The 25,110-nt window shown below is 42.6% G+C and overlaps 1 protein-coding gene across 1 annotated transcript; it reads right to left on the reverse strand.

Moving 5' to 3' along the window:
- Positions 1–20,746: 20,746 nt before the first annotated feature.
- Positions 20,747–23,226, reverse strand: TMEM253 (transmembrane protein 253). The gene is made up of 7 exons (XM_060004909.1): positions 23,138–23,226; positions 22,857–23,018; positions 22,415–22,525; positions 22,266–22,322; positions 21,716–21,826; positions 21,454–21,600; positions 20,747–21,099 (listed from the first exon to the last, which is right to left on the reverse strand). Exons 2-7 carry the CDS (start codon positions 22,980–22,982, stop codon positions 21,019–21,021), a joined length of 633 nt encoding a protein of 210 aa, XP_059860892.1. The 5' UTR covers positions 22,983–23,018; positions 23,138–23,226; the 3' UTR covers positions 20,747–21,018.
- Between the last annotated feature and the right edge of the window lie 1,884 nt (positions 23,227–25,110).

Genomic DNA, 25,110 nt, shown 5'->3' on the forward strand with positions numbered 1-25,110 from the left:
ATAGGCCCAGGTAGTTCGGTAGCTTGGTGAAGAAGACAAAGTAGTTTTTAGTTAGATTTTCCTATTTTCTCAGTAAAATATGAAATGAGTCATAAACTTAATTCTAGTTCATCTCTAAAATGTGGATAATTAGGTGCAAGAACTCTAGAGCAGGGACTCCTGGATGTGAACTTAATTTTCCTGTGCTTTATTTTCCTTAACTGTAAAACAAGGATAATAATGCCTGCTTTTTAGGGATGTTGTGAGGATTAAGTGAGTTAAAACACTAGAAGTGCTTAAGACAGGGTCAAGCATAGAGTAAGCGTGACAAAGGCACATGTAAATATTATCATTAGAAATAAAGGTATTGGGGGGCTTCCCTGGTGGTGCAGTGGTTAAGAATCTATCTGCCAATGCAGGGGACATGGGTCTGATCCCTGGTCAGGGAAGATCCCACATGCCACGGAGCAACTAAGCCCGTGCACCACAACTACTGAGCCTGTGCTCTAGAGCCCATGAGCCACAACTACTGAGCCTACGTGCCACAACTACTGAAGCCCGCGCGCCTAGAGCCCATGCTCCACAAGAGAAGCCACCACAATGAGAAGCACGTGCACCACAATGAAAAGTAGCCCCCGCTCTCCGCAACTAGAGAAAGCCTGCGCACAGCAACAAAGACCCAACGCAGCCAAAAATAAATAAATTTAAAAAAGAAAGAAAATAATAATTATTATTATTATAAATGCTACATGACTGCTCATAACTGCTATTTTCTCAGGCCCCTTCTGAAGGCTTTTTCATGAACACAAACCACACTTGCAACCCATATGTCTTGCAACCCAGTTGGCAGCTGTAGTCAGAGATCACAGATTTGGTCAATAGTTTTCTAATTCCTTCCTGAGTTCTTTTTTAATTCCCTGGCACTGTTTGTTACAATCTATTGCAAAAGGAACTTCTAGTCTGTACCTCTTAATATGATTCTGTTGCATCTTTATTCTCTTTTCTTTGCTTGCCTTTCTCTTTTTGAAAGGTATTTCTCCCCTGCAATAACAACATCTTTGACTCAGCTGTAAAAGAGATTTTTTTCCTTTCTAAGCAAATGCTTACTTGTCTCTCTGAATGTTCTCTTCCACCATAATTTTAGTGGTTTCCAGATTCTTTGGTGTTATTTACCTTTAAAACTCTATCAGTTTTTCCCCAACTAAAGGTTTCATTTAACAAGTAAAATGAGTTTTGGTCTCAATATAAGGAAAACTTTTTTTTCCGCTTCAAGTTGATGTAACTTTCATTTTTCAGTTTGATTGGGAAATGGCATATTTATTTTATTTTATTTTTTTAATTAAGTTTCATATGTACAACATTATAATTCTATTTCTGAATACACAACAGTGTGCCTTCCACCAAAAGTCTAGTTTCTATCCATCACCATACAGTTGACCCCATTTACTTATTTCACCCTCCCTCTCAACCCCCTTCCCAACTAGTAACCACCAATCCGTTCTCTGTGTCTATGTGGGGTTTTTTGAGGTTTTTGGTTGGTTGGTTTGTTTGTTTGAGTTTGTTTGGCCATGCCATGTGGCATGTGGGATCTTAGTTCCTGGACCAGGGATTGAACCCTCACCACTTACAGTGGAAGGGTGGAGTCTTAACCACTAGACTGCCAGGGAAGTCCCCTTGTTTTGTTTTGTTTGTTCACTTATTTATTTTTTATGTTCCACATGAGTGAAATCATACAATAGTTGTCTTTCTCCATCTGACTTATTTCACTTAGCATAATACCCTCAAGGTCCATCCATGTTGTCGCAGATGGCAAGATACCATCTTTATGGCTGAATGGTATATATATACCACATCTTTATCCATTCATCTTTTGATAAGAACATAGGTTGTTTCCATATCTTGGCTACTGTAAATATGCTGCAATGAACATAGAGGTACGTATATCTTTTCAAATTAGTGTTTTTGTTTTCTTTGAATACCCAGAAGTGGAACACCTGAATCGTATAGCAGATCTATTCTTAATTTTTTGAGGAATCTCTATACTATTTTCCACAGTGGCTGCACCAATTTACATTCCCACCAACAGTGTATGGGGTTCCCTTTGCTCCACATCCTCTCCAACACTTGTTATTGCTTGTCTTTTTGATAATAGCCATTCTGACAGGTGTGAGGTGATATCTCATTGTGGTTTTGATTTGTATTTCCCTAATAATCAGTGATGTTGAACTTATTTTCATTTGCCTGTTGGCCATCTGTATGTCTTCTTTGGAAAATGTCTATTCATAGCCTCCGCCCATTTCTCAATCAGGTTTTTTTGTTTTTGTTGAGTTGCATGTGTTCTTTATATACTTTGAGTATTAACCCATTATCAGATATATGATTTGCAAAAGTCTTCTCCCATTCAGTAGGCTGTCTTTGTTTTGCTGATGATATCCTTTGCTAGGCAGATGTTTTTAGTTTGATGTTGTCCCATTTGTTTATTCTATTATTATTAGTTTTTGGTCGCGCCACGCTGCTTGTGGGATCTTAGTTCCCTGACGAGGGATCGAACCTGGGTCCTTGGCAGTGAAAGCATGGAGTGCTAACCACTGGACCACCAGGGAATTCCTACCCATTTGTTTATTTTTGACTTTGTTCCCCTTGCCTAAGAAAACATATCCAAAAAGATTACTAAGACCAATGTTAAAGAGCATATTGCCTATGTTTTCTTCCAGGAGTTTTATGATTTCAGGTCTTACATTCAAGTTGTTAATCCATTTTGAGTTAATTTTTGTGTATGGTGTAAGATGGTGGTCCAGTTTCATTCTTTTTCATGTGACTGTGCAGTTTTCCCAACACCTTATTGAAGATACTTTCTGTTCCCCCACTGTATGTTCTTGACTCCTTTGTCATAAATTAGTTGTTCATATATGTTTGGGTTTTTGTCTGGGCTCCCAGTTCTGTTCCATTGATCTGTATGTCTGATTTTCTGCCAATACCATGCTGGGTTTTTTTGTTGTGTTTTTTTTTTAAATTAATTAATTAATTAATTAATTTTTTGTTGCATTGGGTCTTCGTTGCTCTGCATGGACTTTCTCTAGTTGTGGCCAGCAGCAGCTGCTCTTTGTTGCAGTGTGCAGGCTTCTCATTGCAGTGGCTTCTCTTGTTGCAGAGCACAGGCTCTAGGCACACGGGCTTCAGTAATTGTGGTATGCGGGCTCAGTAGTTGTGGCGCACGGGCTTAGTTGCTCTGCGGCACGTGGGATCTTCCCAGACCAGGGCTCAAACCTGTGTCCCCTGCATTGGCAGGCAGATTCTTAACCACTGTGCCACCATGGAGGTCCCTACCATGCTGTTTTGATTACTCTAGCTTTGTAGTATAATTTGAAATCAGGGAGTGTGATACCTCAGCTTTGTTCTTTTTTCTCAGGATTGCCTTTGCTGTTTGAGGGTTTTATTTTTTGGTGGTTCCATATAAATTTTAGAATTTTTTGTTCTATTTCTGTGAAAAATGTCATCGGGATTTTGAAAGGGATTGCATTGAATCTGTAGATTGCTTTAGGTAATATGAACATTTAAAAATTGTTCTTCAATTCATAAGCACAAAATATGGTTCCATTTCTTTGTGTCTTTTTTTTTTTTTTTTTTTTTGCGGTACGTGGGCCTCTCACTGCCGTGGCCTCTCCTGTTGCGGAGCACAGGCTCTGGACGCGCAGGTTCAGCAGCCATGGCTCACGGGCCCAGCCGGTCCGCGGCATGTGGGATCTTCCCAGACCGGGACACGAACCTGTGTCCCCTGCATCGGCAGGCGGACTCTCAACCACTGCGCCACCAGGGAAGCCCTCTTTGTGTCTTTTTCAATTTCTTTCAACAATGTCATAGTTTTCAGTGTACAGGGTTTTCACCTCCTTGGTTAAATTTATTCCTATGAATATGGATAACCAACAAGGACCTACTGTATAGCAAATAAAATAAAATAAAAATTAAAAAAATTATTCCTATGTATATCATTCTTTTTTTTTATTATTATCATTCTTTTTGTTGCAATTGTAAATGTGATTGTTTTCTTAATTTCTCTTTCTGATAGTTCATTGTTAGCATATAGAAATGGAACTGATTTTTGTATACTGATTTTGTACCATGCAAAACTTTAGTGTATTCGTTTATTATCTCTAATAATTTTTTAGTGGAATCTTTAGGGTTTTCTATATATAAAATCATGTCATCTGCAAATAGTGACAGTTTTATTTCTTCCTTTCCAATTTGGATGCTTTTTATTTCTCTTTCTTGTATAAGTGCTCTGGCTAGGACTCCCAATGCTATGTTGCATAAAAATAATGAGAGTGGGGACTTCCCCGGTGGCTCAGTGGTTGGGAGTCTGCCTGCCAATGCAGGGGACACAGGTTCGAGCCCTGGTCTGGGAAGATCCCACATGCCGTGAAGCAACTAAGCCTGTGCACAACTACTGAGCCCGCATTCTACAGCCCGTGAGCCACAACTACTGAGCCCGCGTGTGCCACAATTACTGAAGCTTACGCGCCTAGAGCCCGTGCTCCGCAACAAGAGAAGCCACCACAATGAGAAGCCCGCGCACTGCAATGAAGAGTAGCCCCCGCTCGCCACAACTGGAGAAAGCCTGGGCACAGCAACGAAGACCCAAAGCAGCCAAAAATAAATAAATAAATTTATTTTTTTAAAAAATGATGAGAGTGGGTATCCTTGTCTTGTTCCTGATCTTAGAGAGAGAGTTTGTTCCTGATCTTAGAGAGTTTTTCACCATTGAGTATGGTATTAGCTGTGGGCTTGTCATAAGTGGCCTTTATTTTGTTGAGGTATGTTCCCTCTGTACCCAATTTGTTGAGGGTTTTTATCGTAAGTGGACGTTGAATCTTGTCAAATGCTTTTTCTACATCTATTGAGATGATCATATGATTTTCATCCTTCATTTTATTAATGTGGTGTATCACGTTGATTGACTTGCAAATGTTGAACCATCCTTGCATAACTGGAATATATCTCACTTGATCATGGTGCATGGTCATTTAAATGTATTATTGTATTTAGTTTGCTAATATTTTGTTGAGAATGTTTGCATCTATATTCATCAGTGATATTGGCCTGTAATTTTCTTTTTTGTGTTGCCCTTGTCTGGTTTTGGTATCAGCATAATGGCCTTGTAAAATGAGTTAGGAAGCATTGCCTCCTCTTCGATTTTTTGGAATAGTTTGGGGATTGGTATTAAATCTCCTTTGAATGTTTGGTAGAATTCACCAGAGAAGCCACCCTGTCCTAGACTTTTGTTTTTTGGGAGGTTTTTTATTACTGTTTCAATCTCCTTGCTAGAGATCAGTCTATTCAGATTTTCTATTTCTTCATGATTCAGTCTTTGTTGTATGATTCAAAGGATTTATTTTTTGGGTTGTCTAATTTGTTGTTGTATAGCTGTTCATAGTATTCTCTTATAATCTTTTGTATTTCTGTGGTTTCTGTTGTAATTTCTCTTTCATTTCTGATTTTGTCTGAGCCTTCTCTATTTTTTATCTTTTCAAAGAGCAAGCTCTTACTTTCATTGACCTTTTCTGATATCTTTTTAGTCTTTATTTCATTTAATTGCGTTCTGATTTTTATTATTTCCTTCTTTGGCCTTCATTTGTTCTTTTCTAGCTCCTTTAGGTGTAAGGTTAGATTGTTTGAGATTTTTCATGTTTCTTGAGGTAGGCTTGTACTGCCACACACTTTTCTTTTAGTACTGCTTTTGCTGCATCCCATAGATTTTGGTATGTCATATTTTAATTTGTCTTCATATATTTTTAAAATTTCTCCTTTGATTTCTTCATTGACCCAATAGTTTTTCAGTAGCATGTTGTTCAGTCTCCAAATATTTGTGATTTTTCCAGATTTCTTCTTGTAACTGATTTCTAGTTTCATACTGTTGTGTAGGGAAAAGACGTTTGATGTGATTTCAGTCTTCTTAAATTTACTGAGAGTTGTTCTGTATCCCAACATCTAGTCTATCCTTGAGAATGTTCTATGTGCACTTGAGAAGAATGTGTATTCTACTGCTTTTGAATGGGGTCTTCTGTGTAAATCTATTAAGTCCATATGATTTCAGATTGATATTTTCTTGTTGAATTTCTGTCTGGACAATCTATCCATTGATGTAGTGGGATGTTAAAGTCCCCAACTATTCTTGTGCTACTGTCAATTTCTCCTTATAGGTCTATTAATAATTGCTTCATATATTTTGGTGCTTCTATGTTAGGTTCATATATATTAATAAATGTTATATCTTCTTGATGGATTGTCCCCCTTGTCATTATATAATGTCCATCTTTATCTCTTGTTACCTTTTTTCCTTGAAGTCTATTTTGCCTGATATGAGTATTAATTATATCCACTTTCTTTTGGCTGCCATTTGCTTGGAGTATCATCTTCCAACCCTTCACTTTGAGCCTGTTTGTCTTTAGAGCTGAGCTGAGTCTCCTGGAGGCAGCATAGAGTTGGGTCTTGATTTTTAATCCATCCAGCCACTCTTTGTCCTTTAATTAGTGAATTCAATCCATTTGCATTTAAGGTGAGTATTGACAGATGAGGACTTAGTCCTGCCATTTTATCTTTTGTTTTCTGGTTCCTCTTTATCTCCATTGTTTCTTTTTCCTTACGTTTCTGTCTGTCATTTTGGTTTGGTAGTTTTCCATGATGTTTTTCTGTTTCCTCTTTTTCATGTTTCATGTCTCTGTTCCAGATTTTTTTTGTGGTTACCATGAGATTTGTATAAAACATCTCATAGATAAAATAGTCCTTTTTAGGACTATAGTTTCTTTTTCTGCTGATAGCATCTTGTCTTCATTTGCCTATACAGATTTTGTCCTATTCCTCTTCCTTTTCATGTTTTTATTGTCACAAATTGTCCTTTTTTATGTTGTGAGTTCATTACCAAATTGAAGTAGCTATAGTTACTTTTAATACTTTTTCCGCTTTAACCTTTATGCTATAATTGTTTAACAATCTATAATCTATTCTGATACAGAGTTCTAATTTTCTTATACTATTTGTCACCTTACTCAAAGTTTTGCATACTTTTGCCTTCTTGTTTCAGGTATAAGAGCTCCTTTCAACATTTCTTGTAAATAGGTTTAGTGGTAATGAAATCCCTCAACTTTTGTTTTGTTTGTCTGGGAAAGACTTCATTTCTCCTTCATATCTGAATGATAACTTTTCTGGTTAGCGTATTTTTGGCTGACAGTTTTTAATCTTTCTGTATCTTGAGTATGTCATTTTGCTCTCTTCTGGCCTGTAGAGTTTTTGTTGAGAAATATGCTGATAGCCTATTGGTTACTGTCTTTTTTCCCCTCAATGACTTTAAAATTCTTTCTTTGTCACTGACTTTTGACAGTTTTAATATAATGTGTTTTGGAAAAGGTCTTTTTTCATTGATATAATTAGGTGTAGTATTAGCTTCATGAACGTATATATCCAGTTCCTTCCCCAGATTTGGAAAATTCTCAGCTATTATTTCTTTAAATAAGTTTTTTGCTCCCTTCTTCCCCCCTTCTCCTTCTGGGGTACCCATTATCCTTATGTTGCTTTTCCTAAGGTAGTTAGATAGTTCTCATAGAATTTCTTCATTAAAAAACAAAAGAAAACACAAAACTTAGTTCTATCTCCTCTTCTACATGAATCATTTCTAGATTTCTGTCTTTGAGCTTGTGAATTTTCTCTTCCATATGGTCTTCTCTATTTCCAGTGCTTTCTAATGCATTCTTCATCTCATTTATTGAGTTCTTCAGCTCCAGATTTCCTACTTAGTTCTTTTTTAGAGTTTCAATCTCTTTGCTAAAATATTCCTTCTGTTCATTGATTATATTTTATTTTATTTGTTTTTTTGGCCACACCACCTGGCATGTGGGATCTTAGTTCTGTGACCAGGGATTGAACCTATGTCCCCTGCATTGGAAGGTGGAGTCTTAACCACTGGACCACCAGGGAAGCCCCTGTTCGTTGATTTTATTCCTGAGCTCATTGAGCTGCCTTTTTGTGTTTTCTTGCTGAATTTCTTCATGACAGCTATTTTTGAATTCTCTAATAGATTAAAATCTTCTGTGACTTTAAGTTTGATTTGTCATTTTCTTTTTTTTTTTTTGATACTGTGTTAGCATGTTTTCTTTTATGGTGCTTGATGAATTGGTCCTCTGCCAGCGTATCTGAAGTAGCGAAAACCTTTCTTCTTTAGGTAGTTTTGTTTACTTTGATTTTAACAATTTAACAGATTGGTCACTAGAAGGCCTTTCTTTTGTTTTTCAGTAGGTGGCGCTATAGCACAAGTTTCTGGTTTCTCTTACCTGAGTTGTTCTATATTGGAGAATCGGCACTTTCCATCTTCCACTGCCTCTGCCAGAGGTGTCACTGGTGCCCTTGTCATAGCTGCTTGTGCCTCTGGTGTTGCTGGCGTCGCCACCAGGGGCACTGGGATGGCGGGTACCTTTGCCTTGTCCAGGGTTGACTGGGTTGCAGGCATTGCCACCACAGTGAGGGGAGAGGATTGGTGGGGGATCCAGGGTCATGGGCACCTCCGCCATGTCTGGGGTTGTTTGGTTTGCAGGCGCCGCTGCCGTGGGCGAGGGTGGGGGAGGGGGGGAGAGTTGTGGGCGTCACCACGGTTGGAAGGACTGAGTCTTGGCCTCACCAGTGCTGCTGCCCAGTTTCCTGCACCCATAGGCACTGGTGCAGCCAGGAGGCTGAAGCTGTGTCTGCTGCCCCTCCTCCTGCCACAGGGTTCTCTGGGGCTCCGGGTTCAGCTGCTGTGGCCGGGGAGCTGGGATCATGGGCACTGCCTCCGCTGTTCCCCCCACTTCTGCCTCCTCTATGTGTTCCGGTACACCCACCTTCACATGCAGATGTGTGGATCTCTCTAGCATTCTGCTATGTTGGGTAGGGAAATTTTCTTGAGTTAGGGATGTTTTACTAGTTGTAAATTGAAGGGGTGAGACAAAGGGAGCTTCTCACACTACCACGATGCTCATGTATCCTCCAGGAAAACTTTAAAATAATATTTAAAACCCAGATTGTGGAGGTAATATATATATATATATATATACATATTCACTGGAAGAATTTTGAAAATGTATTTTTTAAAAGTAAATAAAATTCACCTATAATCACCCCCTGAAATATAACCATTAATATGTTGGCATATATACTTCCAGTAGGTTTTTGTTCTATGCAATATGTGTTTTTACAATAAAATTGGTTTTGTTCAAATATACTGGTTTGGATGCACCCCAATGCAGCATTATTCACAGTTGCCAAGAGGTGGAAGCAACCTAAGTGTCTATCAACAGATGAACAAATAAGAAGAAATGGTATAAATGTTCAGTGGAATACTACTCAGCCTTAAAAAAAGAATGAAATTTTGCATTTGCAGCAACATGAATGGACTTGGAGGGCATTACATGATGAACGCTCCTCTCTCTCATTAAATATTATTCTATAGCATGTTTTAAAAAGGAGTCAAGTAATTGAGGATTATTGTAGAAAAGTTAGAACATTAGTCCTAAATGACAACCATGGATGACCAGAGTAGTTTGATATTTACCCTTCTACACTTTTTTTCCTATGCATATACTTCTAGAAAAACAAAACCAACTATACCTACTGTTTTGTAATGCACTTCTTGTATTGTGGTAAAATTCACATAATATAAATTTCACCATTTTAACTATTTTAAAATATACAATTTGGTGGCATTTAGTACATTTACAGTGCTGTGCAATCATTACCAATATCTAGTTCCAGAACACTTTTAGCATCACAAAAGGAAACCTCATAGCCATTAAGTAGTCATGCCCCTGGCAACCACTAAAATGCTTTTTGTTTCTATGGATTTGCCTATTCTGGATATTTCAGATAAATGGAATCACACAATATGTGACCTTTTGTGTCTGGCTTCTTTCACTTAGCATAGTTGCTAGGTTCATCCATGTTGTACACAGTGGAATAAGAAGTGTTTCATTATATGGATATATACCACATTTTGTTTATCCATTTATCAGGTGATGGACATTTGAGTTGTTTCCATCTTTTTGCTATGAACATTTATGTGTAACATTTTGTTTGAACACCTATTTAGTATATACCTAGGAGAGGAATTGCTGGCTCATATGACGAGTCTATGTTTCACCTATTGAGGAATCGCCAAGCTATTTTCCACAGCAGCATTTACGCTCCTACCAGCAATACATGAGAGTTCCATTTCTCCACATCCTTGCCAACACTTGTCATTTTCCATTTGTTGCTGTTGTTTTTATAGCTCTCCTAGTAGCTGTGAAGTGGTAAAGTAGTATCTTGTTGTGGTTTTGAATTGTATTTCCCTAATGACTAATGATGTGCCACATCATTTTCATGTGTTTTTTGGTCATTTGCAAATTTTTTGGAGAAATGTCTATTCAAGACTTTTGCCATTTTTTAACTGGATGCAATGTGCTTTTTTTTTTTTTCCACTTAGGAATATACCATGGACATCTTTTAGTCTTTTTATGCCAGTATAGTATAGTATAATATTTCAATCTCTACATTTATTATACTTTAAAGATCAACTACCTTATTGTTAGACATTTAGAACTGCTTGTACTTGAAAAATTAATGCTGTACTGAACATTTCAATAGGTAACTCCTTATACATGTCCAAAAGTATTCCTGCAGAAATTTCCTAGATGCAGAATTGCTGGGCCAACGGTAGATAATTTTTAACCTGTATATACAAGATGTTAAATTGCTTTCCATTACAGTTGTACCAATTTACCGTCCTATCAGAGGTATAAGAAAGTGCCTATTTCCTTGCACACTCACCAGTGATGGGTTTTATGCATTTAAAAATAACAATGTGATTGGCACAAAATGGCATCTTACTGTTTTAAATTGCATTTATTTAGGTACTTCTCTGGTGGCCCAGTAGTTAAGTTTTCATGCTTCCACTGCAGGGGGCACAGGTTCAATCTCTGGTTGGGGAACTAAGATCCCTCATGCTGCAAGGTGCAGCCAAAAATATAAATAAATTGTATTTATTTAACTACTATTAATATATATCATCTTTCATAGATTTATTGGCCATTTAAATTTCTTTATTTGGTAAACTGGCTGTTTTGTCTTTATCAGTTTTTCTATAAGAAAAGATTCAATATTAATACTAACAATCTTTTAGCTATATGTTACTCTCAGTCATCCTTTCTTAAATTTACATTTGAACTTTACCTTTATTGTAATTTTTTTTATAGAAAGCCTAAAAATTTTAATGTAAAATCAATCTTTTTCTTTTTAGTTTCTGCTATTAGTGTTATATCTAAAAGTTCTCATCTGCCCCAGGTTATATAATTACCTATATTTCTTCTCATATTTTTATGGTTTTGATTTTTTCCATTTAAGTCTAGAATTTATTTTGGTGCATGGAGTATGATAGAAGTGTAACTTAGTGCAAATAGTTATGCAGTTATTCCAACATCACTTATTGAAAAAAATTAGTTTATGATTAACTGACAGATAAGAAATAGTGCTACTAAAATATATTAAATCTTTGTATATACTTGAGCTCTTTTTTTGACTCTATTCTATTCCATTCATCTATCTGTCTATTCTGATGTCAATACCATAATGTTTTAATTTTTCATCCTTATAATACACATTAATAACTGATAGACCAAGTCTCACCTTATTACTCTTCTTGTTAGAAGCCCGTTCTTCCTTCTTTCTCCTTTCCTTCCTTCCTTCCTTTTCTTTCATTATCATTTGTTTATTCTTCCAGATGCACTTTAGAATAACTACTGAAAACAAAACAATACAAAAAACTTGAAGTAGAAGCTGTGGAAATTTAGAACTGCCAATAGTAGTATTATGGGGTTGCCTTTAGGATCTAGTTGCAGTTTGAGATCATGAATTTTTTGTGGCACCAGCTGCCATGTTTGAGTAATTTTCTCTAGTAGCACCATTACTGTTAATGTTTTAGCAGAGACTGAATGACTATCAGAATGTTGCACAGGAGTTTCTGTGTTGAGTAGACTCCTTCTGATTTAATTTATTCATTCATTCAGTAAACATGTATTGAATGTCTCCTTATGCCATTCACTTAGCTAGGTTCTGGGGTTATAAAGATGAATAAAACACGGTTCTCTCTTCAAAGGTGGGCACATAAATGATAATTTCAATTGTAGGGGAAGGAAAAACTTTTCTCTACCCTCTTTGGTTTAGTAGCTGGTGCTTGCAAATTAAATTGACAAAAGGCAAATTAACAGGAGAAAAGGCATACACATTTCACTTGATGTTAATATTTCAATTTTTATGTATACAGAGGATCTTCACAGAAAAGAAATGAAGGCTCGGGGGTGATTAGACACAGGGTATTATATAACTTTTTTTTTTTTTTTTGCATTGGGTCTTCATTGCTGCACAGGGGCTACTCTTCATTGCAGTGTGTGGGCTTCTCATTGCAGTGGCTTCTCTTGTTGAAGAGCATGGGCTCTAGGTGCTCAAGCTGCAGTACTTGTGGCACGCAGGCTCAGTAGTTGTGGCTCACGGGCTTAGTTGCTCTGCAGCATGCGGTATCTTCCAGGACCAGGGCTCAAACCCGTGTCCCCTGCATTGGCAGGCGGAGTGTTAACCACTGTGCTACCAGCAAAGTCCTATATACCATTTTAACAAAGGGTGAGAAATTGTGGAGAAGTGACAAGACAAAGGAAAAGCATTTTGGGCTCCTAGGGGGTCGTAGATTGCAGGAAAGTAAGTATATAGGGGAAAGTGATGGAAGGTAAGTGTGATTTTAGTAAGGTTTGTTTGTATAGACCCATTCATGGTGCTGACTCTCTGTCTGCAGTTTAATGGTTGTTTTTCTTCCTCCTGCCATGAGAGAGGGCGGGGAAGACCTTCACAAAGGGAAATTTACATCCCATTTTTACTCAGATAGGGGGAAGGCAGAGAGCAATTTCTGAGTTTGCTGCTTCTTATTTGTCTCCCAATAAAAACAATCCCCATGCCAATGTGGCACATTTTGGGGTGGTGCATTCTGATCCTCTTCACAATACGTATAGAACTGTGTGTAGAGCACTGTAAGAGTACAGTGTTGGTGGTGATGGGAGAGGTCAGGGAAGCTTCCCAAAGTAGGTGAAGACTAAGCTGAGTCTTAAAGAAACAGTACCAGTTAGCAATATGGGGTTAGGACTAGTTACAACAGCTTGAATAAGGCATAGAAGTAAGAAACATATGTGCCATTGACCCAAGAATTCTACTTCTAGGAATTGAACCTGCTGATAATACTATGAATGTATGAAAAGATGCATGTATAGGAATGTTCAATGCAGCATTATTTGTAATTGCAATAATAAATATTACTAAAGGTCCAAAAAAAAAAAAGAAAGAAACATATGTGCCAAAGTGAGATGTTTTGACTTATCTTTTTTTTTTTTTTTTTTTTTTTTTTTTGGCGGTACGCGGGCCTCTCACTGCTGTGGCCTCTCCCGTTGCGGAGCACAGGCTCCGGACGCGCAGGCCCAGCGGCCATGGCTCACGGGCCCAGCCGCTCTGCGGCATGTGGGATCCTCCCGGACCGGGGCACAAACCCGCGCCCCCTGCATTAGCAGGCGGACTCTCAACCACTGCGCCACCAGGGAAGCCCGACTTAGCTATTTTGACATGACATGGCTTTGACTTATCACTGGTATTTTAATTGTTCTGACTTCTTATTAATGTGAGCAACAAACAGCCCTGACCCCCACCCCGCCCATCACTGAGTCATTGCTGTCATCATCATCATCCTTGGGCTAATCAAAAAGAAAAAAAAAGAGGGAGAGGGTAAAGCTCAAAGATGGGGTGGAAGTGTTTCTCATACATATTAATTAATAATTAAAACAAAATTTTAAGGCTGCACACCAATGCCACCTTCCTCAGATTGCTGTCACTGAAGAGTATAGTGCAAGGGAGGTCATGTGGAGATGACACTGCAAAGGCGGGGGCCAGATCACAGGGATCATTGCACCATTTAAAATAGCTTGGAGCTGATCTTATAGGACGGAGATGACTGAAGAGCTTTTAAGCAGGGAAGCTATGTGGTCATGTTTATGTGGCTATGTGTAAGATCCTCCAGGAGGATGATCCTGGAAGCACAGAAACTATTTAGGAAGCTTTTTCTGTAGTAGGTGACAAGTGGTGGGGGCCTGAACTAGGGCAAGGATGGTGGTGATGAGGAGAAGACTGATTCAAGAGCAGGAAGAAAATCTATAGAGTGTGGTGAGCACTTGGCTACAGGAAATGAGGAAGAGTTTAGCATTCAGCTTATGTGACCAAGTGATAACACCAGTTAAGATGGAAAATTCAGGGGCTTCCCTGGTAGTGCAGCAGTTAAGCATCCGCCTGCCAATGCAGGGGACACGGGTTCGATCCCTGGCCTGGGAAGATCCCACATGCCGCGGGGCAACTAAGCCCGTGCACCACAACTACCGAGCCCGCGTGCCTAGAGTCCGTGCTCTGCAACAAGAGAAGCCACCACGATGAGGAGCCTGCACACCACAACGAAGAGTAGCCCCCGCCCGCCGCAACTAGAGAAAGCCTGTGTGCAGCAATGTAGACCCAATGCAGCCAAAAGTAAATAAACAAAAAATAAATACATTTATTTAAAAAAAAAATGACGGAAAATCCAGAAGGGAGAATGGGGGCACAAAGAGAATATTTAAGGTTTTGAGTGTGCAATATGGTTCTTGCAGGTCTTTGTAGGTTCTTTTTAAATATAAGAATCTTGGAGAAGTTAAACACTAAGTTCTTGAAATCTTTCTGATCATATCTCTCTAGGACATTGGTTTTCATGCCCTATGGCGGGGCAATTTTGCTCCCCAAGGGATATTTGGCAATGTCTGGAGAGATTTTTAGTTGTCACATTTAAGGGGAGGAGTGCTACTGGTATTTATTTAGTGGTTAGAAGCCAGGGATGCTGCTAAACATCCTACAATGCAAGGGACAGCCTTCCACAACAAAGAATTATCTGACCCAAATGTCAGTAGTGCCACAGTTGATAAACTCTGTTCTAGGGACTAGAGGAATACTTTACACTTTCGCCCAGCACCGGTCATTCAGATTAGAGAGTATGGATGGGTCTACTAAAAAAACACCACCACTGCTGAGAAACCAAATCTTAGTGTTGGAGGAGAAATTAAAGGTTATCTATTCCAACCATTCAGGTGATATTTGAAAACTTGCTTCAACAACCTATCTGTGCAGAAGCGCATTGCACAAAACACCTCAAACAGACCCAGAGGTTGACAGCCTAACTTCAAAGCAGCTCATCTTCTGAAAGGTGTTCAGTTTCTCTTTTTTGGTCTAAAACTGGCCTCTCTATAATACATAACCATTGGATCCAGCTTCACTTCTTAGGTTCACAAAGAACAGCTTCTCTTCCTCATAATTATTTTTGAGATTTACAAAGACATCAATCCTGTTTCTCTTATGCCATGACTTTGAGTCCTCTCACTTTACCTAAAGCATAAGAGTGGGTGCAAAGCATTTTCCTTATAAAGCGAGCATCTTCCTTATAAAGTGAGCACATAATTATTAAGAAGAAAAACAAATTAAATCGTATCTGGGGAGCTTGGACTTGTGGAAAAATATTATAAACAAGAAAACTTTATAAAAGCAAGGAAAAACAAACAAGAATCAACAAAGACGACTCATTCCCTCTGGACAGAACACAGGAAAAGTTTCTGATAAGAAAAATAAACCAAAGATTCAGATGATAAGTAGAATCAAGAATAACATGCAACACAAAATATAAATATGGCTGAAAAAATGTATGCAGCCTCTCCCGTTGCGGGGCACAGGCTCCGGACGCGCAGGCTCAGCGGCCATGGCTCACGGGCCCAGCCGCTCTGCGGCATGTGGGATCTTCCCGGAGCGGGGCACGAACCCGTGTCCCCTGCATCGGCAGGCGGACTCTCAACCGCTGCGCCACCAGGGAAGCCCCGCCGCCCCGCCGAATTTTTATACAGGGAAAAGCAGATTAAAACAAACACTAAAGGCAGCGGTTTCTCCTCCCCCTCCTCCTCCTCTGTTCCTTCCTCTTCCTCTTCCCCTTCCTCCTCCAATTCTGGGGTTAGGGATAAGGGGGGCCTGGTAGAGTCAGGGCTCTCCAGAAGAAGCCAAACATGTGTAAAGCATACAGGTGGGGTTAACAACTAAGGGACAGTTCTACACGTTTACTTTAACAATTGGAAGGTTTTAAACACATTATTATAATGAAAAAAAATTAGCACCAAATAAAATTTTCCTGCCTTTCCTCCTGCATGAGTCACTCATTGCTCAGTCACCAGTAACCCAGCTACTAGGGCAGTCTCCTAGATTCCCTGTGCCCTGGAGATGGACCTCTGATCACTACAGTGCTCAGATCCTGTCATATTTATAGGAGACACTGCCTAACAGTGACACACTGCCACCGTCCTGCTCAATCCAGCAATCAAACATCGAAATTGAGGCAGCACCGCTGGGCAAGTCAAGAATGAAGCGCATGTACACAAAGCAACCCAAAACGGGCCTAGACAAGAAAACGAAATCCAGAAACCTGACGGGGTAATCATCTCTTTTCACTAAGCTAAAGAATATCCCAGCCCCGGATGGCGAGTGGCGAGAGGCTGCGGGGCATTCATCAGGCCAAGCAGGCGAGGTCAGCTCCGATTACTCCTGGATAGTTGAGTGTACTGATTTCGTGGCTGGAGTCCAGGATTGCATAACACAGAGGCCCAAGGGGCTGAGAATAACCCGGAAGGGCCCTGCGCCTCCAGCCTACTCGAGACGCACCAAGCGGCATGTGTGGCCGCCCAGGTGGATTCACAGCAGGGGAGGGATTTGGGAGCACGCCCCGCAATGAGCAGAAACTCCTTCTCCAACTAAGCCGATGACACACGCCATTGCGGGAAGGCCCTTTGTGAGACCTCGACCGGGGCAGCAAAGAGGCCACGAGATGGCAGCAGAGGACACAGCCCAGGACACAAAACCTGAACCATCTGCAAAAGCAGATATTTCACTGGGGAAAGGTCACTTGTCTATAATCATGTATTCGAGGCCAGAATACATTACTGAATTTCAAAGAAATGAGGGTAAAATTCATCAACATGGAGAATTTCCCAACCACCACAGAATTCAGCTGCATATGAAGCCACATATTTCTCCAATGCTTAAAGCACGGATAGGGGTCAAGGCCTTTAAAAACTGACGTCAGCAGGAACCTTGTCACAGTCACTTCTTTTTGTGAAGTTCCAATGGGCAGCAATTCAAGTAAAATACCAGTGACTTTCACAGAGGCTGCCAAACTGATGAAGGGGCAGATACAGAGGTTGCTGGGCAGCATTGCAGCAAAGCAGAATGGAGCAGCTAGGGACTCTGGCAATAGGCAGTGTTGGGTGGGATGGGGGGTGGGCATAATGAGGCCCACAGGCCAAGTCTCACACAGTCTTCACTTGCAGTTGGCAGAGGATAATGCACAGGAAAGGGGGATCAGTAGTACTGGGGCTAAATCTCTGATCTTCCAACTTATCACCTAATGCTCCTTTGGTTATATATTCCTCCTCCCCCCAAAGCTGTCACTACCAAAAACTACCAAATAACCCCTGGGGGCAAAATGCCCCCTCCCTGAGAACCAATATGAGAGGGATATGATAAAAAAAGGTTTTAAGAACCTAATGTTAAGTCTCTCCAAGACTCTTGAATTTCAGAACAGGTCTCAAGGGCTACAAGAACCATATTGCATATCTAAAATCTGAATTTCTACCGTATGTTTGTATAATGGAGAGACAATAACTGAAGGACTATAGGCCAAATCTGGTCCTCAATTTTTAAAAAATCAGTTACCAACATTTTAAAATCAGAAGATTTCACATTTAAAAAGTCAGAATTTCTGACTTTTATAGGAAAATTGGAACAATGGCAATACCAAGCCCACAGTCCCACATGGCAATAGGGTAGAGATGAGTGCAGTTAGTCTTTAAACAGAATGTGGGCTCTCTAGTTTGCCATAGTTCCCACCACGCCCTATTAACTCATACCTAATCTGCTTCACTCATTTACACCACTTCTCGTCCCTATAGGCAATTTACTTTCAACCTCTGAAGTGCTTTATAGTTTTAAAGTATTTTTTCATGTGTGATTTTATTTGAGCCTTGGTACTCCAGTAAGGTAGAGAGGGTAAATATTATAATCTCCATTTAAGCAAAATGTAGTTCAGAGAGGTCTGACTTGCCCAAATTTACACATCAAAACCAGAGTCTAGATCTCCTGACTCCCATTATTATTCTGGGCGGAAAATTTCTATTAAGAACTTCATTTTAGGGGCTTCCCTGGTGGCGCAGTGGTTAAGAATCCGCCTGCCAATGCAGGGGAAACGGGTTCGAGCCCTGGTCCGGGAAGATCCCACATGCTGCGGAGCAACTAAGCCCGTGTGCCACAACTACTGAGCCTGCGCTCTAGAGCCCGCGTGCCACAACTACTGAAGCCCATGCGCCTAGAGCCCGTGCTCTGCAACGAGAAGCCACTGCAATGAGAAGCCCGTACACCACAACAAACAGTAGCCCTCGCTCACCCTAGCTAGAAAAAGCCCCCCACGTAGCAACAAAGACCCAACACAAACAAAAATAAATAAATAAATAAAAAAGAACTTCATTTTAGTGGTTCATGGAACAAAACCAAAGAAGTAGATATGGGCATAACTGCTGGAATGGATGAATTCCAACTGCTAAGCTGTTCAAGAATCATTGCAAATTACTACTTCCCCTTCTTTTAATGAAGTATTTCTACTCCCCTTCCAGGCATATGAAGAGATCGCCCTTCTAACCATCCTGAAATTGCGTGCGACTGTATGACTTGCTTAAGCCCATGAAGTGTGTGTGGAAGTGATATGTATCCCTTTGAGGCAGAAGCATTTAAGAGCCCATGAACAATTCTTCATGCTTACTTCACAACTGGGGAAGGGGGTGGGGATAGGGGGTATTGGTCTCATGGTTACACGATAGGATCTCAAAATGGTGGCACTCCATGGGCTTGGTTACCTGAATCACCTACAAGGAGCAGAGCAGCCTGCCAGACTACCCTAGACATGTAGTATGAGAGTTACCTTTGCAGTTTTAGGCCACTGAGATTTTGGCATTGTTACCACAGCATAACCTAGCCTAACCTGATACAAGGTTCATCTGCGTGGTGACTGAACTTCTCCAAGAACTAAAATGCAATTTCTAGACATCTGATCATATCACTAAAAGCTGTTGCTCCTAAGTGGAAGACAGTGAGAATGAATTGATTTTTACCCCCAGCTTCCTCAGCTACCACCACCTTCTGATTTTGAAGAAAGCATTCTGAGTCCTTCACAGATGAGCTCTCCATTATTCTGGCATTTAGACTGGGAGGAGGAGAAGGGGGAGGCCCAGATCTTGTTTTCACCATTCCAGAGCCTAATCCCAGAACTGTCCCCACCCACTAATAGTCACACAATCTTGTCATAGGGCGACTATTACCCAAGGTGTCGCAAACAGAAAGGAGCTGCCGCTGGCGCCACTGCAATGTCAGGGCAACGCAGCCAGGCTGCGCTCTTTCCTCACTGGTGCCTGGGCTTGGCTAAGCCCGGAGAAGCAGCATTCTCTAGGGAAAGAAGCCTTCTCAAGTGGGAACAAAAATGAGTGTGAGGCGCACACCCATCCTGGGCACTATGTGAATTTGGGGTGAGTTCTCTTAGTACTGCAGCTCTGGTCAACTTCTAGTTTTTCTAGCCGCTAGTAAGCTGTCGGGCTGGTGCTACAGGGTGCCCCCGTTTTCCTGGGCTTGTCTCAAGCCCACCTGAGCCTGCCATCCTTGCACACTTGCAAAGATCATAAACGGTGGGGTTTGAGCAAAACCAGAACTTCAGCAACCGCCCCGCAGCTGGGATCAAAGGTCGGCTGGTCTGCCGAGAGGCTGAGCCTGCGCAGTCCCGCTCCCACCTTGGAGAGAAAGGGTGGCGGCAACGCGGGCTCCTTACACCGGCGTGCTCGCAAGAGGCGGGAAACCTTAGGTCGGGTCGCCGTGTCCCTCCCTCTTCCTGCCCAGTCCACCCGTCTGCCCAGCCAGTCCGTCCTCCTGAGGCGCGTAGGCCCCGGGGGTGGGGGATGAGAAGTGCTCTGGGCTTCTGACTCATCATCTCCAACCCCTTTCTCGCGCGCGCTCCAAGTCTCAGGACTTTGCACCTGGGCACTGTGGGAGGGGGCACGGCGACAGCATCTGGGAAACCCTAGCTCTGCCGACGGCCAGCCCTCAGCCCCTGCCCGTCTCCGAAGCTGCCGGATGTAGGAATGTAGACCCACAATCAGCTCTCCGTTACCGAGGTTGGGGTGGTGGCGCCCCCGCGCAGCATAGCCCGTCCGGCTCCTCCCTGCACGCTGGGCCAGTGGTCGCGTCCGAAGAAACTCTCAGCTAAGCCCCGACTTCCAGGGTTTCGCGTCACTTAGCCGATGCACAGCGCCCCTACCGCGGAGGGAAGGTTCTTTATTTCCCAGCGGGCCACAGGGTAGCTGGGCATCCTGGGATTTGTAGTCTCCGCTAGAGTAGAAAGGAACCGGATCGAAGCGAGAGAACGAAAGCACCCGTTGTAAATTGATTTCAGAGAGTGGGCGTGTACGGGTTTTTAGTGGATGGGATTGTGAAAGGTGGAAATCTTGGAAACAGTGAAATGAGGCATATGTGAAGCAGGATGGGGAGGCAGTGGGGAAGGAGGGTGAGGATAGAAGGGAGAAAATGGGTCTAGCTGAAAGTTGGTTTAAGGATATCCTGCAGGCGGGCAGATTTTCAGGGCGGTGAGGTGGTTTAAAACTCGGTCTAGGTATTGCTTTCCGCAGCAGGGGAGGAAAAAGAAAGGGGCCTAGTGTGAATGAAGATTGAAGGCACTCCACCAGACTTCAAGTAGGTCTCAGGGGACTCCATCTAGTTTGAGTTCGGTGGAATGGGGTGCAGGAGGGTCTGGAGAATGCTCCCGCCGGGTAGGAAAGCAACACCTGTCTGCTTCCTCTTGCCAGCTCACTCATTTGTTCTGTTTGCTCTGCTAGCCACCGTGGGACCAGTCTCCAAATCAGGAACTTCCTCTAATTCTGAGAGACCCTGAAAACAAGACAGGTGTGAAGCAAGCAAACTATAAGGGTGAGAAATGAGGAATCCCAGACAGATGCAGCTTCCTCCTCTCGCATTTTTTTTTTTTTTCTCGTGTTCCCATAGCCCTTCCAATATTTACGCAGATTTCTAATGCTCTCCCACATTTTTAGCCCCATTTAGATACCCGATTCACTCTTACCCACCACTAGGGGAGAAATGTCCAAAGCCAGAAAACCAACCAGTTTCAGTTTAGGACCCCTTCCTTTCCGGGCTGCCCCATTGTTTTCCCTTAAGTACCATCGACCAGGATAGCCAGTGAAAAAATGAACTGCTAGCTAGCTGCTTCCTCCCTGCCCTCAGTACCTCCTGCAGCTCCTGGTAGTGCAGATTCTGGCTCCAGCAGCATCCTGGCTTCCTCTGGCTCAGCAGGAACAGGGAGTATGCTGAGACCAGCACTCCGCCTAGGGTGAAGGCCTCAGCACTGAGCTCCAGCACCAGCAAACCGGCTAGCTGTAGGTAGATAGGGCTGAGGGTGTGCTGCAGGGGACCCTGCACCTATTTGCCCCTGCCCTTTCCCCTCCTCTGGCCTCCTCATCCCCCCACATTCTCCTTTATTCACTTGTACCTGGGAGGGGACAGTTGGGGCAGACATCAAGGCTGTCTTCGCCACTTCGACCACCAACGCAATGAAGCCCAAGATCAGATTGAAGGTGTTGAACAGCATCATGGCGTGCACCTGCCAGTGAGTTAATTCAGCCCTGCCCAGCCTAGGGGACTCACTGCAACCCCAAGCCCCACCTGTAGCCTAGCTGAAAACAGAACTCAGCTCCTGGGCTTCCCTGGTGGCGCAGTGGTTGAGAGTCCGCCTGCCGATGCAGGGGACACGGGTTTGTACCCTGGTCCTGCGTGTCCGGAGCCTGTGCTCCTCAACGGGAGAGGCCACAACAGTGAGAGGCCCGCGTAACCCAAAAAAAAAAAAAACAAACAGCTCCTATTCTTCCACCTCCAAACGGGACCATCAGCCCTCTAACTTTCTTGTTTCCCTCCTCAGTCTTTTAGACCAGTCACGGGCAGATAACTAACACAGTTAACAGTTAGAAATCCACTTCCTGGGCTGAGGTGTGTGTGTGTTTTAGGGGGTGGGAGAATAGTACTGCATTCTCTTCCCCTCTCACCTTCCAGAGACGGGGTGCTCTGCGCAGCTCAAGGGTTACAATCCCAGTGAGGAGACCCTGAATGATGAGAAAGGCAAGTGGTGAGCTCTGGCCCATTAGGGAGGGGCCCCCAGGACCTTCTTTCCACCCTCCCGTATGGTAGTTCTTACCATTACGCCAGGCCCAAGTGGCAGTGCTGTGGCCATGTGACAAGCAGAGTTCAGGCAGGCAACTGAGATAGCAAAGGGCACCACAGCCACTGCCAGCCATAGCTGGCTCACCTGGAGGCCGGGTACAGGGTAGTTGAAGGAGAACTGTTAGGGATTCCCTTCCTTCCTCCCAAGTGGTGGAGAGTAGTCAACCAAGAGCCATAAAAGAAGGGGATATCATTTAATTTTTTCTGCCTCATGTCATAGTTCAGTTACTCAACTATGTGTTTTCCCCACATGATGGAAGCTACTTGGAGATTAAGGGTCTTGCATTGTTTATTCTGTTTCCTCCACCCTCCTCCCACTCAGAGCCTAGCACAGTTTCAGACAGATGATAGGTGCTCACTAAGCATGGGTGGAATTGAACTGGGGTACAAGTTGGGGTGGGGCAGCCTGGCCTCACCGCCAGCACCAAGAGGTGCCCACTCTGCCTGTGCCTGGCCCAGTGCTGTAGCTTTTCCAGACGAAGGCTGGGTCTGTCTTGAAGGCTGGGTCTGTCTTGCTCTCGCTGACCAGCTCTCTCCTCCATGGCTCCCTTGACCACTAGAGCTCAGTGCTTCCTAGCCTGGGAAAAATTCATTATGGCACCTATCAGGAGACAGGACATACAGCAACATCTCTTTCAGCTGCCCCTCTGCCTGCTTCCAATATCCAGGGAGTTGAGGCTCAGGGCCTCACACTTACCTAGTCTGAAGCAGCTGCTCCAAAGGGATGGGTCCCAGCTGGCCCTGGAGCTCCTGGTAGGGCCTGGTAGCTCAGAGCAGAAGACAAAGTTGTCCTGGCAGAGACAGGCTATCAGGGCTGGGGTGTGGTGGGGCAAAGGTCCCTATGAGGGCCTCAGGATCCAGGGAGTGGTGCTGGGTAGACTCCAGCCTCAGTTCACTCCACAAGACACCCAGCCCTAACTCATTCTGTTCCTGTTTCCTACTGACCCCATCTCTGCCCATCCTGGGTTCCTCTTCTGATCACTCACCTCATCCACTCACCTTATACATGGACACTACCACCCTGGGCCCCAATTTCTCCCCCATTTCCATCTAATCTTTCTCCTTTTTTTAGGGGGCTTTCTCCTCAAATTACTTGCTGTTCCCTAGGGAAATCCCACATTACCCTCTGAATTAGTCCCATCATTACTGCTTGAAGATTTGTCCCAAGACCAGCCAAGACCTGGCTTCCTGTCTCTCACTTTCTGGACAGTTTCTCCTCTCTCATTCCTTTCTTGAAGGATTTACTCTGGATCGGACACTGACTAAGTGGATGGAGAGCTCTATTTATAGTAGGGATTGCTTTTGACTCAGTGACAACCTGCAGCTAGACATGTATAGAAGATGGTCCTTAAATGGTCAGTTTTGGGAAGGACACTATTGCAACAATTAATATTTTTGAGGGACAGAAGTTGCCTTGCAGTCAGGCAAGCTCTGCCACTTTCCGACCTGTGTGGCCTTGGATACATTATTCTACCAATTTGAACCTCAGTTTGTTGAAACTGAGTGATTAAAAGGGGGATAATAATATGACTGTGAAGGGTTGTTGACTCAGGGTAGGTGCATAATAACCATTAATGGTGCTGATGAGGTCATTACTGATGTACCTCATATACTACAGGGTTTATTCAGAAGCTAAGCTGGGGTCATTTATTCATACAATAAGCAGAATCACATGAGCCCAAACATATATTCTGTACATCAAAAATAGGAAAAGTCCATCTTGGTGCAGAGCCTGAGGTCTGGGGGCAATGAGACCTATGTTCAAAGCCCAGATCTACCTGGGTGACCTTGGGCAAGGTACTTAATCTCGCTGTTTCCTTATCAATAAAGGGAATACCAATCTCAAGAGATTGCCTTAAGTATTAAAAGAGAAAATGCATATGAACCAACTCAGTCCAGCACCTGGCACATACATGCTCAATAAATGTTAGTGGCTATTATTATTATTATTATTGATGACAGAAGACGACTGAGCCAGAAGACCCCCAGGAGTTAGTACCAGGAGTCAGGGTCCTGGGAGGCAAGTGGCCTTTGTAAGCCACTTCTGCCCTGCTCAGTGCTGGGCCAACACTCACTGGAACACTGTGCCCACTCTTCTTTCCTGGGGAGTGGAAATCACATTTAAAGGGACCCTGAGAGCTGTTGTGTGTCTACCCCCTCCTCGATCCTTATGTACATTAATTTTATTTTGTGGCAATGGCCTGATAGAACGTGAGATGTTGGGCTGAGTATCCCTGAGCTGGTAGGCCAGTGGAAAGCGACTCTTTTAGCCTCATTTCCCTTACCTGTAAATGCAGACCAATTATATTTCACACGGTTATTAGAAAGATTATATACTATTAAATATGTGAACAGGCATTCGGTAAATATTGATTAAATCTAAGTATCCTACTTACAAATTTGTAATCCCTGTCTGGATTACAATCTCCTCCAGAGAGGGTACTACATTCCCCTCGTGTGTTCATCCCCCACGGCGCTGAGCATTGGTGCCTGGTACTTAGTAAACACTCAGTAAATATTTGTTGTATTGAAGAGCCATTAAAGTGACTTAAGGAATGGAAAAATAGAATTCGAGAGGAAGGAGCAGGAATTGTTTATCAAGAAGAGAAAGGACCGGAGAGTAACTTTAATAATGTTTCTTATACGGCAGACATTAACTATCTCTATAAT

This window comes from Delphinus delphis, chromosome 2 (assembly GCF_949987515.2).
Source record: "Delphinus delphis chromosome 2, mDelDel1.2, whole genome shotgun sequence".
NCBI classification, from domain to species: Eukaryota; Metazoa; Chordata; class Mammalia; order Artiodactyla; family Delphinidae; genus Delphinus; species Delphinus delphis.

Excerpts from the sequence above, each read along its gene's own strand:
- TMEM253 (XM_060004909.1), bottom strand. The coding sequence starts at position 22,982 with ATGGAGGAGAGAGCTGGTCAGCGAGAGCAAGACAGACCCAGCCTTCAA. Across the intron at positions 22,323-22,414 it reads CACTTGGGCCTGGCGTAATG|GGTCTCCTCACTGGGATTGT; the intron begins GTAAGAACTACC and ends CTCATCATTCAG. Across the intron at positions 21,100-21,453 it reads ACTACCAGGAGCTGCAGGAG|GGTCTCTCAGAATTAGAGGA; the intron begins GTACTGAGGGCA and ends TCTTGTTTTCAG.